Source organism: Syngnathus leptorhynchus, chromosome 12 (assembly GCF_054491065.1).
Source record: "Syngnathus leptorhynchus isolate UIUO chromosome 12, UIUO_Slep, whole genome shotgun sequence".
NCBI lineage: Eukaryota > Metazoa > Chordata > Actinopteri > Syngnathiformes > Syngnathidae > Syngnathus > Syngnathus leptorhynchus.
Window position 1 is genome coordinate 9985159 of NC_141206.1, and position 13838 is coordinate 9998996.

A 13838-nucleotide genomic window follows, 5' to 3' on the forward strand; every position below is an offset into this window, starting at 1 on the left:
TTCCCTAATGAAGTGGCCTGTGATTAGGTACACCTGAAAATGGCGGTGTACCTAATGGAGTGTCCATAAGTGACGTCACAGCTCAATCAGCCAATCAGAAAGTGGGGGTGAGGGCGGGTGTGGCACTTTTCACTTTCACTTAAGCTTTGACCAGGATTTTTCCCTAATGAAGTGGCCTGTGATTAGGTACACTTGAAAATGGCGATGTACCTAATGGAGTGTCCATAAGTGACGTCACAAAAAACCGCCAATCAGAAAGTGAAACTATTGATCATGATTTTTGGTTTGACATGTTTTTTTTTTTGTTTTATGTATTCAACGTATATGTGTCGTCTGATCTACAAATACAGAAAAGTTGAGAACCTAACCCTAAAAGATAAATGCTTCAAATCATTCACCTATATATAAAGGTTGAACCGAGCGGGTCTCGAATCCTGGTCGACTGAGTACCACGCCAAGTGTTATACCATTCGGCCACAATGCCATGAAATTTTGGACTTTATGGTGTATATCTTGTTTAATCTATAAATACAGAAACGCAGCAATCTTTGAGATCCAGGGATGGTCATGTGGTTAAATCTTTTGCCTTGAGTTCAGGAGGACTGAGTTCGAATCTAACACATGGCTTTGTGTAAAATATAAATGTTTGCGGTGCTGGACTCATTACCTTGTGTACTGGTGAATCAAGTTTGAGTCTTGCATTTTAGTCCGTATAATTTCCAAATGTTCGTGTATCTATTTGAAAACAAAAGTCAAATAAGCACTCTTTTGTCTATTTTTAATATTTGCTTCCAAACGAAATATCCAATGGCCAAAAAGGAGACACGGATCATTCCTTTACATTGTGTTGTACACCGTGTGACACATTCCAGTTCTAAGGTCACCTCCATTCGTTTGCAGCTTGAATCATTTTTTCTTCTAGATCCAGTAACAATGTACAATAGCGCCCATTTCCTTCTAAAATAACAAATATGTACTACCACTATTTTGGCACATTTACATAATTATCTTCATCCCCATAAAATGACTGAAATCAATCAATAAGACATGCACTACAGATTTAGAGGTTGTTATTTTTCTACGAGTGAGGTTATGCAGTTGATTAATTAACTACAGTGTGAAAGGATCATTTGGCTTTTGCGCTGGAGTGCTAGAACGATAGTATCCCTTTTTTTAAGGCCTTTAATAAAGTACATTTCGTTACAAGCTAGCACCAGGTTCACTTGTAATGTCGCAGTCTGGAACCGTCGTATGAAGCTGTCAAATTCCCACAGCATACTTGCTGACCAAAACAACAGAACCAAGCCACGAAGAAAAGAAATGCAAAACCTGACAAATTTTGAACTTCTGACTTCATCCACATATTTGTTACACTCAAATGCTTTGACTGACGTCATTTTTGTTGCTTTGAATGCTTACACCTTGTATCATCAGATATACAGAAAGTTTCCTTTACTTTGCTGCCCTCTATTGGTGAGGCGTGTAAACGTCATGGTGCCAGCTTGTCACGAAAATCCACCAGGAAAAAAAAAAGAGTGGAAAAAAAATACACGTTCAACATTCAAGCAGTAAATATTTTGAAAAGGAGCAAAAAGTAGAAACTCCCAGCAGCAGTAGCAGCAGCAGCAGTACATAGGACCACAGCGCCCCTAGCAGGTTGATGAGAGGTATTGCAAAGCAAAGCACTCTAAAGGGATTAGTGCTGTGTATTTGTACAAGGTCTTGTTGGCCACATTGTATGGAGAAACAAATATGTTGTAGGACGGTGGCAACAAGTATGGAAAGCAATTGGAGCATTAGTCAGTATTTGTAACCTTCTGTAACGCTCAAACCGCTTTCCATAGGAAACAAAGAGCCCATCGATCACCATGTCAAATGAAATGAACCTGAGCTGTTACATTGAATGGGCGCTCTGCTTGGATGCAGTAGAAAATCCTTTGATAGCGTATGCGTTGTGGATCACGTTAGCTTAAGGCTCGTTACATGAATGAATTGAAACGTTCCCTTGTCACGTCCTATAGAAAAGTGTTAGTGTAAAAGAGTCATGCTACACAGTCATGTCGAGTCCACTCCTTCTTTGAGATCACGGTGGCTCCGGCTGGTTTGGTTACCAGCTCATTTGGGGCCCAACAACTCGGCGCTTCCCTCCTTGGTGCTTCCGCCGCGTCCCCAGCATCCGGCCGCCAAGCTCATGCTCCGCTGCGCCGCCGCCGCCGCCGTACCGCGCTCCGCCTCGCACTGGCTCTGCGTCCGCTCCGTCCGGCCCGGAGGCTTGGGCGAGGTGGATGGCGCTCCGCCGGGCTTCTTTGCGGAAATGGTGCGGAAGATGTGGTTGCGCTTGCGCAGGAAGTCCCCCGAGGCGCCGGCCATCCCGAAGCTGCTCTTGCGCAGGACCATGCGGGCGCCGGCCGGCTTGGCGGGACGGGAACGCTGGTTGTACTCCAGCTGGGACAGGTGCGAGGCGTAGCCGTCTGGAATGAACTGAATGCAAGACGGTGCTCACTTAGCTCATTCTTCTAGACCACTCTTCATTCTCGGTTTCTTCATGATCATACCTGACACTGATGCTGCAACTTCTTTGTGGGTCTTCCCACTATGTAGATGTGCGACGGCGGGAGGCCGACGTTGGAGTACACCGAAATGTCCTTGCTGGAGCCGTAGGCAGCGAAGATCCTCATTTGGGCCTGAGCGCATAAAGAGAGAGTGAAAGGGGGGTCAACCTCTCGAGCGGAGTTTCATTTCCTCATTTTCTCCGACCTCGCCGACGAGGCACTTGAGGAAGTTGGCCTTGTGGCGGAGCGGGTCGTGAACCAGGCCGTCGCAGAAGGAGACCACGCCGTGCGGGAAGTTGTGCTGCGAGAGCCACGCCACCACGCGCTGCTTCTGCATGTCCGGCCGCCCCGTCACGTAGACGATCAGATAGCCCAGGTCCTGCCAGTACCTGACACAAATCCAAAAATGTACACGAAGGGATCCTCATCATCCGATGAAACAAAATGGAGAGTCCTTACCTGACCACATCCACCGCTCCCGCTCGCACCTTGGGGTCGCTGCCCATGATGGACACGCTGGCGGCGAACGAGCCGTCGATGCTGAACACCACAAACTCGGTCCCGCGCGGCACCACGGTGAGGTAGCTGTCGGCAAACGTGTGGTCGCCCCTTGTGGCGGGAAAAAGCCGAGACGCCTTTGACGGCGAGTCGTTCCACGCCACCGAGGCCATTCTCATTGTGCGTACCTGACCACCATTTTGACGGGATACACCCCGATGCCCAGCCGCTTGTTGTCGGGGAGCGCGTAGGAGACGCGGCCGCTGCTGTTGGTGAGCTGCGTGTCGAAGTAGATCCATTCGCCCGAGGGCGGCTGCGTCATGATGTGAATGTCGATCTGAAGCAAAAATGCCGGCGTTATCCAGCTGATGTCGAACGGTCGAGACGGGAGCCAACTTGGACGCTTACCTTCTCTCCCGTGAGCGTCACCATGTCCAGTGGGCCGTACATGAAGCGAGCCGTCATCGTCTGGGCGCCGTCCTCCATGAAGACGCCGTCATTCGCGCGGTGGTTGGCAGTCACATTCTGACAGGGCGGGAAAAAAAACAAAAACATGTTTGATGAGCTGTGCCAGAATCAAAAGTAAACCGTAAAAACATCTTACCCGAATTTTGACATGAGTGCGTTTGCGCAACCATTTCTCCCTGGGCTTGGACGGCGTGAACTCCGACACTTCTTTACCGTTGAGCTCCAGAATTCCGGAGTTCTCGTGCCTCATCACCTGTGAAAGCCACGTTCGGCCGTTTGAGATGGAAAAGCACGAGCCAGCCGAGACGTGAGCGACCTGTCGGAGCAGGAAGGACACCACGTCGGTGGACTCCCAGTAGGAGGCGTGGAAGAGGTGCGGCAGGGCCACGGTGGGGAACGCCGTCAGGGCGTCGGGGCAGTAGAGGGCGTAGTCCATCCGCTTGCTGCCCCACCAGCGGGATGCAACTGCAACATTGGAAATGGACAAGCGCGCACTTAAGCCCTGTTTCCGGCTTCCTTCCAATCACACGGTAGAAAAGTCACTTTGCAATTCTCGCCGAAGAGAGGAACGCCAGAGACAGAACGTGTCAATCAAGCCGGGGTCAGCGGGTCACGGCACCTAAAGTATAACCTCGCCTAACCGAGGAAGGCTATCTATCCTAAGGAGGAAGAGGACGTCTCAGGGGGACGAAGAAGGACACACCCCGGGGGTACCTTGCTCCAAGCTCTTTAGCGCCCCGGCTGAGCTGACGTCTGTGATGTCAGAGCCGGCGTCCGAGCCGGGTTCCCGCTCGGCGGCTCTCGGGAACACCTGTCGGCTTTTCTTGCACGAGCGCAACGACGGCGTCCGGGAGGCGAGTTTATGGTAGGATTTGGGCAGCCGGCACAGAAGACTGGGCCTTTTTATCACCGGGCCGGCTGAGGGGACGTTTAGGTATCAGTGCCCGGGTTGTGTGCGGAAAGGCTGGAAACCCACTCACTGTTGGCGATGTTGGAGACCGCGTAGGAGTCGGCCAATCCCGACACCTGGCTCGCCAGGCTGGCCTCGCTCGCTCGGCGGTGACAACGGATGTGAGGCACCCCGGGAGACGTGGACGGAGGCGGGTAGGGCGCGTCGACTGAAATGTGAGTGCCGCCGTCTGCTGGTGAGAAGCAAAACAGCCAAAACAAAGATGGTATGTAAAAATACTTCATAAAGAATGATGGTGGTTACTGACTGGAGGACGGCCAGTTGAGGACGGGCACGGGGATGCAGGTCTCGTTCACGCCCGTCTCCTGACTGCGATGGAGCGCCGGCTCCATCAGGAGCTGAGGGTTACTCTGCACCGTCTCCACTGGAGGCACAAGCTTACTCGTTACAAGGGTTTGCTCGCTCGAAATCAAATCCAATCAAATCTGCGCACCCAGCAGAGCCGAGTGTCCGTCGCCCAGGGGGAAGCGCTGGTAGCGGGGGACGCTGAAGGGGGGCAGCAGGTGGAAGCGTTTGTCCAAGAGAGGCTCCAGGCGGGAGGCTGACGGATCCGCCGGGTGGAACAGGTTGTACACCTGTTGGCAGGCCGGACGCAGAGCCGTCACTGAAGACAAAACACGCCAGCCGTCAGCCAACCAGTTGCCTTCCACGCAAATCAAAGTCTGGACATTCACGGCGTCCTCACCGTCCAAAGAGGGCACCACCGTCTTCCTGAGCGCCAGCACCAGGCCCAGAGGAGATCCGAACAGGAAGAAGTCTGTCACCTCAAAGTCAAACTTGCCCAGTGAGCCTCCCTCCAGCATGGTGCTGTTGCTGGAGCGGCGAGAGCAAGACTCTGCGTGGATCACGCTGGAGTGCAGGCTGCTCCCAAAGCCGAATAAAACAAAAACCAATATTGTTGCTGTGGTACAACCTGGACAAGACTCCACCCGACCACTTTGATACCACTGACCTGGACAAGAAGGCCTGATGATGCTTGATGGTGTCAATCTCGTAGGTGGAAGAGTCGCTGCGTTTGCGCGGCAGCTGCTTCTTGGGGTCGTCGGGCCCCGAGCATCGAGGGATGTCGATGTTACTCCGGCTCAGGTGGCGACTTCCCTCCAGGGACGGCGAGGCGCTGTTGATGACGATGCCGGGAGAAAGCAGCTCCGTGTCCTGACGCGACCGGGACGCGCGCCGTTAGCTCCGATGCTAAGCTAAGCGCGTCGGCGATGGAGACGACGGCTGTTACCTGCACGCTGACGGCGCTGCCCCGCCTGCTGCTGTTGGGACTTTCCAACACCAGAACCGAACTACTGCACAGAGCGTCGAAGCCCAGGATGCCTCCCACGCAGTCTCCGATCACGCACACCTGCAAAACACGTCACCGTTGAGAGGATTGTCCGATATAAATCGTTTCTTTCTCGCTGCTGTGCTGACCTGTCCGCTGAAGGAGGCTCCTTCCAGCGACCTGATGAAGTCGGCGTACACCTGGTTGGCTCTGAGGATGACGGCGGCCACGGCGTCCTGGTACTGCGGCGCCGACGTGGCGAGGAGCGGCAGCGCGGCCAGCGGGATGTGATCCTGACTGCTGGAGAGGCAGCCCTCGTCGTAGCTGTACGGACTCAGGCTGCGGAGGGAGGAAACGCCAATCAACAATTTTTGAAATCTGGAGGATCCAAATTTGACATGCAAGAAAAAAGACACACAACTCACTTGGACACCAGCGAGAAGGCTTCCACGCAGACAGCGGGACACGGTACCGTGCGGATGGCGATGCGGCCCAGCGCCGTCGGGTAGTGAACCCTCATCACCGTCTCGAAGGCGCCGCTCAGAGTGTTGACGTCACCTTGCTTGCTTGCTTGTTCGCCTGCTCCGGCAAATAAGTACACGCATCTCATTGAGCAAACAAAATGAAGGCTGCTAGCTAAAAGCTAAGACTCGACGCGTACCTGAGCCCGTGTCCAAAATGTTTCCTCCGTGCAGGACCAGAATTAGCACGTGAATTTTGGACGACTGCAGACATTGCTGAGACGCCTATGGGAGGAGGCAAAAGTGTGGAAGACACGTAAGAACACGGGAGAAGACTTTCATTTGGTGTGGTGAGAAGGGCGTGCAGGACACCTCGGCGTGCGTCTCCTCGTTGGTCAAGGCGCCGAATTCCCCGGCCGACTCGGGATACAGCGACTCTGACGCACAAAGGCACACGCGATGGAGATACGCCATGTGAACAAAGGAAGATGGCCGCCGCCTTACCTTGACCCTCGTCCACTTCGATGGTTTCCATTTTGTCCATCAGGTCGTTGGAGCTCCACTTGGTGATCTCCTTGGGGAAGGCGTCCTCGCCGTCAGAGAAGCTGTCTGAAGAGCACGCCGGCCGCGGTGAGCTAGCTCCTCCTCCATCTTGCGTGTGCGCAGGCAGGTGTGTGTCACCGAGGACATTACCGTGCGCGTCAAAGAACTCGTCATCCGTGCTGTCGTCGGATTCTCGCGCGATGCTCTGCATCCTCCACTCGCTCAGGCTGTGATGGGAAGGACTTCCTGCGTGCGGGGAGAGGCCAAAGCAGCCGGCCGTCACATGGCTGCTCCACGCTAGCGCGTTTAAAATGTCGCGTTGCTCTGTGATGTCGAATGACATCACTTCACGTAAATATGCTTTCAAGGAGAAGTTCTCCGGTAAAGCTGGCCGATCCCCGAACCACCCGCGCAACGTACCGCCTCTCTTGGACGACCTGTTGGAGGATCTGGACGACGTGGACCACTGCTTGGTTAGCTCGCCCCGGTTGTCCAACGCGCCCGGCTTCGCTTCGCCGGCCTCGGTCTCGGCGGCGACCCTCGGCTCCTGATCCCTCTTCTGGTCCTGAGGGGCCGGGCAGCCGTTGGTGTCGGGGCCGCCCTCCTCGCTGAGGCTGTATTGGGCCATCTTCTTGGCGAGGGCCAGTTGGGTCTCCAGCTCCAGCTGTCGGATGTCCTCGATGGTGAGGCCGTACCACTCGTCCTGCCAGCACCACGCCTGGCGGTGGGCTCGCACCATCACTTTGCGCAGACCTGCGAGCGCCACGGCTCTAATTACACTCATCCCATCTGGCTCGGCCGGCGCCACTTTGGCAAACGATTTTTGCTGGCAGAGTAATTCATGGAGCTTGTAAAAAGGTTGGAAATTACAAGATGCTTTGAGCCCCATTCCACTTAGGCCGACGGGACAAAGGGGACTCGCGGAGAGAAGCTGAGTCAGCGGAATAAATTCACGCAAATGAGAGAATGGAGCAGCTGCCGGGTCATTAGCTTGGATGCCCGTGATACCCGTGAGACAGCCAGAACTTTGATTAAAAGTCAGGCCTGCCTCTTTCTTTCATGTTGCGCTTTTTGCAGTCGAGCTGAAATCACTCGATTTAGAACTTTTAGAAACGACAAATCACGTCAAAAGTCAGCTTTGGTTTGGTTTGTTTTTGTGCTTGGCCCTACCGACGTCATGGATGAAGCGCTCGATCTTGGACTGCATGCCCCAGTAGCGGAACTCCACTTTGCACAGCTTGTAGGCGCACATGACCGAGCGGTCGCCGGAACTCCGGTTGATCTCCTCGATCCAGTCTTCAGACAGCGGGCCTCGCCTGGTCTTGAGCGATTGGTACAGTCGGGGGTCTTCTTCTGCCAGGTACTCGTGGGGGGCGATGTAGTCCTTGACGATGTCGATGGGGTCTGCGGGGGGGGGGCGCAACCATCAATGGGCAACTTCATTTGGACTCCCAGTAACATTGGTGACTTACCGACTGTCCTTTGTCTCTTCTCAGCAGAGGACAGACTAAAGACATCCGATTGGTCGCCGGTGTCAGGCATGTAGTACGTCTCGATGTCAATGGAGAACTTCTCTACGAATGGACACGTGTACCTGCGGCGTAAGGGGAGCCGCTCGCTTAGGGAAATTCTAGCGTGACGTTTGAGGCTCGGGTGTCGGAAACACGTCAATGAAACGGCGCCCCCACCTGGTGCGCGTGTAGGGGTAGGCGTTCCATGACTCCTCCTCCACGCGCAGGGCGGCCTGAGGCAGGATGGAGCAAAACCAGGACGGGATGTGCTTGCCGATGTGGTAAACCTTGTGGGTGTACTGACCCGAGCCTCCGGGCCCGTCCTGGTAGGGTTTGTTCTCCAGGATCTCCACGCCGCTGCCCTCGCCGCAGCTCTCCTCGCGGCTCTTTTTCTGAAAATCATAGCGAGGGAATTTTCAGCATCTTAAATCAACATTTCCTTTCACAAAAATGATTATTTTTTTCCACAATTTATTTTATTATGAACAGAAACGAAACTAAGCTACCGTGGCGAGTTGTTGATGACATCAGACAGGAAGTAGAAAGCTGGCAGCAGGTGGCGGCTGCGTTCAGATCCACTAAAGCCTGAGCTTTTTTTTTTTTTTCTAAAGTTCAGTCTGAGATGACAGCAGCCTAGCCGGCCTGTTGTCATGGCAACATGGACTCGGCTGATGAACGACGGCGTGCTGATGTCACTCGTTACTGGGGCGACTGGCACACGGCTGTGACGCTGAGCCGGAAAAGGGAGGGACAGCAATGGGGGGGGGGGATGGGGGGGCGTGTGGAACTTATTTAATTCTGCACTGAGGCACTAACTACTACACGCGCACACTCACATGGACTCTTGTCAACACATCGCCTGCACTTAACTTCTATAAAACATCGGAACATTAAATATGATGATGACAAGAGATGCAAATATGATATACAGACGTAACGAGAGATGCACAGAATACTAAATGTCATGTATTGATGGTGTATAGCAAACTAAATATGATGTCAATATTTTTGAGTCATCAGCAACTGGGGTTGGTTTTAGCCCAAAACATTGGTTTCTGAGCAAAAAGCAGAAAAAAGGAGCAGGTACTGCTTTGCTTTTGTGACACCTATAAAACCAAATCAAGCCATATCTTAATTGTTTCAATTATTCCAGCGATGAATCGGTTTGCGGAATTTATTCTGGCCAAACTTGGAAATGGCTCAAATCTGATGTAAATATGCCTTCACGTAAGTGCGGGTTGTACCGACCTGTATCATGTAGAGCTGAGCTATGCGGTACTCGTCCACGCTCATGGGCATGGGGATGCGGTACTCCTTGATCAGCATGGCTGAATCACCCGGACCACGGTCAGCGCGTCAGGAAGAACGGAACCCGAGTCATCGTAGGCGCCTAAGAAGAGGGAAGGACTGTCAGACGCCATACAGAGAAAGTCCTCTGCGCTGTACTTCCTGTGCGCGTCCTCCTGCAGATCTATTACAAGGTAATCCTTTGAGCCTAAATCCCCCGGCAACCTAAATCCTCAAGCGGGGCGGCCCCGCTCTTGTCCCCGCGCGGCCGGCGCTGACGCAGAGTCAAGAGCGAAGACCTGACCCGAAGCTTTAAAAAGACACGACGGCGGGCGGGCGCAAACCCCTCCACGCCGTCACGTCCTAAGAACCAATAGAGGTGGAGGGGGGGGGGGGGTGTTTACGTTCAGGCCAGCCCGATCACTTAGTGGGGGAACTCTCTGGACCGGCTCACACAAACATACGCATGACACAAACACAAAAGCCCACAAATGGGGGACACGCAACACGCAAGCCTAAACAAACACACGCTGTCATCCGGACAGGAAGGAGAGGAGGATGAAGGAAACAAGAAAGGAGGATGAAGGAAGGAAGGGAGGGAAGCAACAAGGATGGAAGAACCAATAAAGTGAATTTTGCCGTGTGAGTCAGTCACGTCTTTTCAATGCTTGTAATAATAAATCATGAAGGGCTTTTTTTTTTTTTTTTCTTTCGGTCAAGTGTGATGAGCCCCAAGGGAAGGCGCTCTCCCTCAGGAGAGCCGACACTTTTTTCCCACGGATGAAGATGGGAAATCAAAAGGGGGGGAGGTCCACCTTCATAAAGGAGGAAAAACGAGCGCTGGAGTTAGAATAGTTTTGGATTTTTTATGATAGTTTGTGATCGTTTTGTCATTTCCTTTTTAAATTCAGTTAGAATGACTTATGCTTTGATTGGCAGTGACTAGAGTCAGCTGTGTCCACACCCACAACGGTGCAGAACACCCTTTTTTTTTCTAATGTGCTGGCTCACGCAAAACATATATAAAGTCATGCACACGCAAACAGAAACAGATACAAACCCAGGCAGCGAGACCCGGAAAGTCCCGCACAAGCGTCTGCCGCGGTGACGCCTAGACGGGCCTGCGGACATCCCGCTCACGACGGCGGGCTGCATCCCGCCCTGCTCTTCCTCCTCCTCTTCCTGGTTTCCCGGTAGCGTATTACCGAGAAGCTGGCATCTCTCGCTCTCCTCCTCTTACCCCCACCCCACCTGCCCCACCCCTCCTTCCCTCCCTCACTCAGGCTCTGTTGCCGTGGAAACGCACGAGGCCTTAGCCTGATTTGTGGACTTTGTTGTGATGCAGTGAGCCGGGCCGCGGCCTCCTCCTCCTCCTCCTCCTCCCGTTTTGTGTCAATAACCTGATATTTGCTACCCAATGGAGTCAATGGCCAAGCTAAACGCGCTGGGAATGGACTTGTGTACGATTTGGGCACGACAACCACTCACTTTACTCGTGATGTTAACATGACACAACACAAAAACACAACTTACACAACATCAACACAGCAGCGGGAGAGGCGGCTGTGCATGACAATGAGCTTTATGCTCATGCATGTGTGTGTGTGTGTGTGTGTGTGTGTGTGTGTGTGTGTGTGTGTGTGTGTGTGTGTGTGAGACACCCTCCCGTTGCTTCCCGTCTTCATGTTACTTGTGACATCAAATTGGTACTTTGCATATATGTGTGTGTGTATGTCTCACACAAAGAGCAAACGACGAGTTGTTGACGACTGCTCCGCCCAGCACACACACACACACACACACACACACACACACACACACACACACACACACACACACACACACACACTTGGCATGATCATGGCCAGACACACACGCTAACACAATCAAGCTGTCCGCATATCAACCTGTTGGCCATTCATTTGCTCGTGATGTCACTAACACCTTTACAAGCGCGCGCACACACATACCTCAAAAGATGCTGCCCTTTTTTTTTTTTTTTTAAATATCCACACCTCATTTGCTTGTGTCTAAGCGGAATCCAATCATGTAGCATCGTAACCTTTTGTGTGCAACAATACCCCGAGCCACGATGAGGTCATCTCTACAACAAGACACCGCTGACCTGACCAGCCGTCCCACAGAGGTAAAAACGTTCTCGTTGACATTTGACAAGTGACGGACGGACGGGATGCCGCAGGCCGGCGACAACTCCCCCCCCCCCCCCCCCTCATGTGACGACAGAGAGCAGGGCCTATTTTTAGCTCTGGTGGTGTGGGGGTTCACCGTCACGCTCCTTCAATACTAAACATTCAAATTCTCAGAAATGAAACATTTTCAAGATGAAAGAATTTCAGAAATGAATGGTGACAATGACGCAATAAAATACTGGAAATTATAAAAATAAATACCCTTTGTAAAATAATATTAGGGGTAAAAGGAGTAAAAAAAAAACTGAATAATAATAATTGACAAAAAAATGATTAACAAGGAAGTTAAAGCTAAGAAAAATTTCAATAAAATCAATCCTAACTATAAATTTGCGATGAGATTACAAAACGAGGGCGACAATACAAATAACGAAGGCTAATGAAAGGTCGTGAGTGTGTCTTTGCAGTGTTCACTGACATGCTGTGTTTACCCAACTAAAAATAGCATCCAATGACGTAGCAACCCGTGTCAAGCGCACCCCCGCATTGCCCCCCCCCCACTCCCCATTATCATTACTGTACCGCTTACATGCATGCGTCAGTGTGTGTCTGACATACTGGATGTATGTGTGCAACTTTGACCATGTGTGAATGTTTGTATGTGTGTGTCTGACTTGAGTCAATTTGTTTTGGTGTGTATCATTTTTGCTCTTTGTGGTTTTTTGTGCTTGTGTATGTATAAGTGCCTGTGTGAATGCATGTGTGTGTGTGTGGTAATAGTAATCAATAGTGTGACTCATTCTTTCTGCTGTGGCTACTTCCTAACAGCATTCATTAGCACAAACACAATCTTTGGGCCCGATAATCACATCCTGCCAGGCTCCGACGCTTCTCTGGTTGGCATCAACCCAGGAAATGAAGATAAGCCGCTCATCATTAAAAGGGCACGGCGGCTAACTGCTAACATGATAACACACACCAAATCCACACTTGTTCTTTCAGGTGACACCAAGGGACGGACGGACGGACTGTTGGTCCTCCGCCATGTCAATGCGATTGTGAAGACATCACAGATCATTCGTGAGCACTCCTGTGATCGTCGTGCCATGTTTTTGTGGTTCAATACTAAAGAATATGAGTGTTCTACAGTATTTTGCGTGTGGAGCTTTAAAACGTGATACAGGGTCGCAGTTTTCCATTGCAGCCCGTTGGTCGATTTGTAATCAATCGTTTGGAAGGCAGTCAAGAGACAAAAGTAGAATATTCTTGTTTGTGTTTGTGCATGCATATTGTACAAAGTGTACTGATGTGTACATATATTAGTGTGTGTATGAGTGTATTTGCACATCTGTGTGTGTGTGTGCCTGTTTGCATGTATTTGTGTACAGGTGTGTGTGTATTTGTATTACGTGTACATGCAAGTGTGTTTGTGAGTATAGTAATTGTTAAATTGTTGTATTTTGTAGACTGTATTTGTGTGTTTATGCGTGTGACTTTGTTTCCATACGTGTATCAGTCGACAGAAAATGTCTGTTTGTGTTTGTTAGGATGCGTTTATGACTGTCCGACCGCTTTTAAGTATGTTTGTGTGCGTGTCCCTTGCCAATGATTGAACCTGATTGATGGCTGACGTCATGTAACAATCTTTCATGCATTAATGCATCGATCCAAACACGGGCGGCTGTGCTCACCCGAGGCTCGGCCAGCCGGTGACGGACGGTCAATCTTCGGTTGTCTTCTCCCCGCCGCGGCGGTGGCGCGGCATGGCGGCTAGTTGACATCGACTACGGAGAGGTTCGATGTCCTGGGGTCCTCCTCTCTCACAGGACGTCGCACGTCCCCTCGGCACGCTCCATCTTCCGCCCCGGTGTGTCGTCGTCTGACTCCGATGTTGTCCGTCCGTCTGTCCGTCCGTCTGTGATGTTGCGTTCAGGTTGACGCTGACGTCACAGCACAGGTAAAGGGAAATGGCGGCCTCTAGTGTGGTAATGAGTCACTGCAAGCACGTTCACCTAAGGATGGGAGGAGTACATGCAGTACGGGAATGTTCGTATTAGGTGTTTTTTTGAAGGGGGGGGGGGGCAGATTTAGCCGCTACGTGTTGTCAATCTCATGTGCAGAATTTAGT

The 13838-nt window shown here is 51.6% G+C and overlaps 1 protein-coding gene across 3 annotated transcripts; it reads right to left on the reverse strand.

Moving 5' to 3' along the window:
* Positions 1–759: 759 nt before the first annotated feature.
* On the reverse strand, positions 760–13719 carry pitpnm2 (phosphatidylinositol transfer protein, membrane-associated 2). 3 transcript variants are annotated; one of them, XM_085926825.1, is made up of 27 exons: positions 13402–13719; positions 9522–9663; positions 8451–8665; positions 8235–8356; positions 7933–8166; positions 7183–7515; positions 6913–7008; positions 6724–6828; positions 6592–6656; positions 6420–6504; positions 6184–6337; positions 5908–6097; positions 5720–5839; positions 5441–5643; positions 5174–5349; positions 4922–5092; positions 4736–4852; positions 4499–4660; positions 4233–4436; positions 3835–3983; positions 3655–3771; positions 3459–3575; positions 3239–3387; positions 3012–3161; positions 2758–2941; positions 2556–2684; positions 760–2481 (listed from the first exon to the last, which is right to left on the reverse strand). In XM_085926825.1, the coding sequence occupies exons 2-27, from the start codon at positions 9597–9599 to the stop codon at positions 2116–2118; spliced, it is 4191 nt and encodes a 1396-aa protein (XP_085782951.1). In that variant the 5' UTR covers positions 9600–9663; positions 13402–13719; the 3' UTR covers positions 760–2115. The 3 variants fall into 3 exon arrangements, with proteins under 3 accessions (XP_085782951.1, XP_085782952.1, XP_085782953.1); XM_085926826.1 differs by having other exon boundaries at positions 4499–4657; positions 13402–13718; XM_085926827.1 differs by lacking the exon at positions 4233–4436 and having other exon boundaries at positions 13402–13717.
* Between the last annotated feature and the right edge of the window lie 119 nt (positions 13720–13838).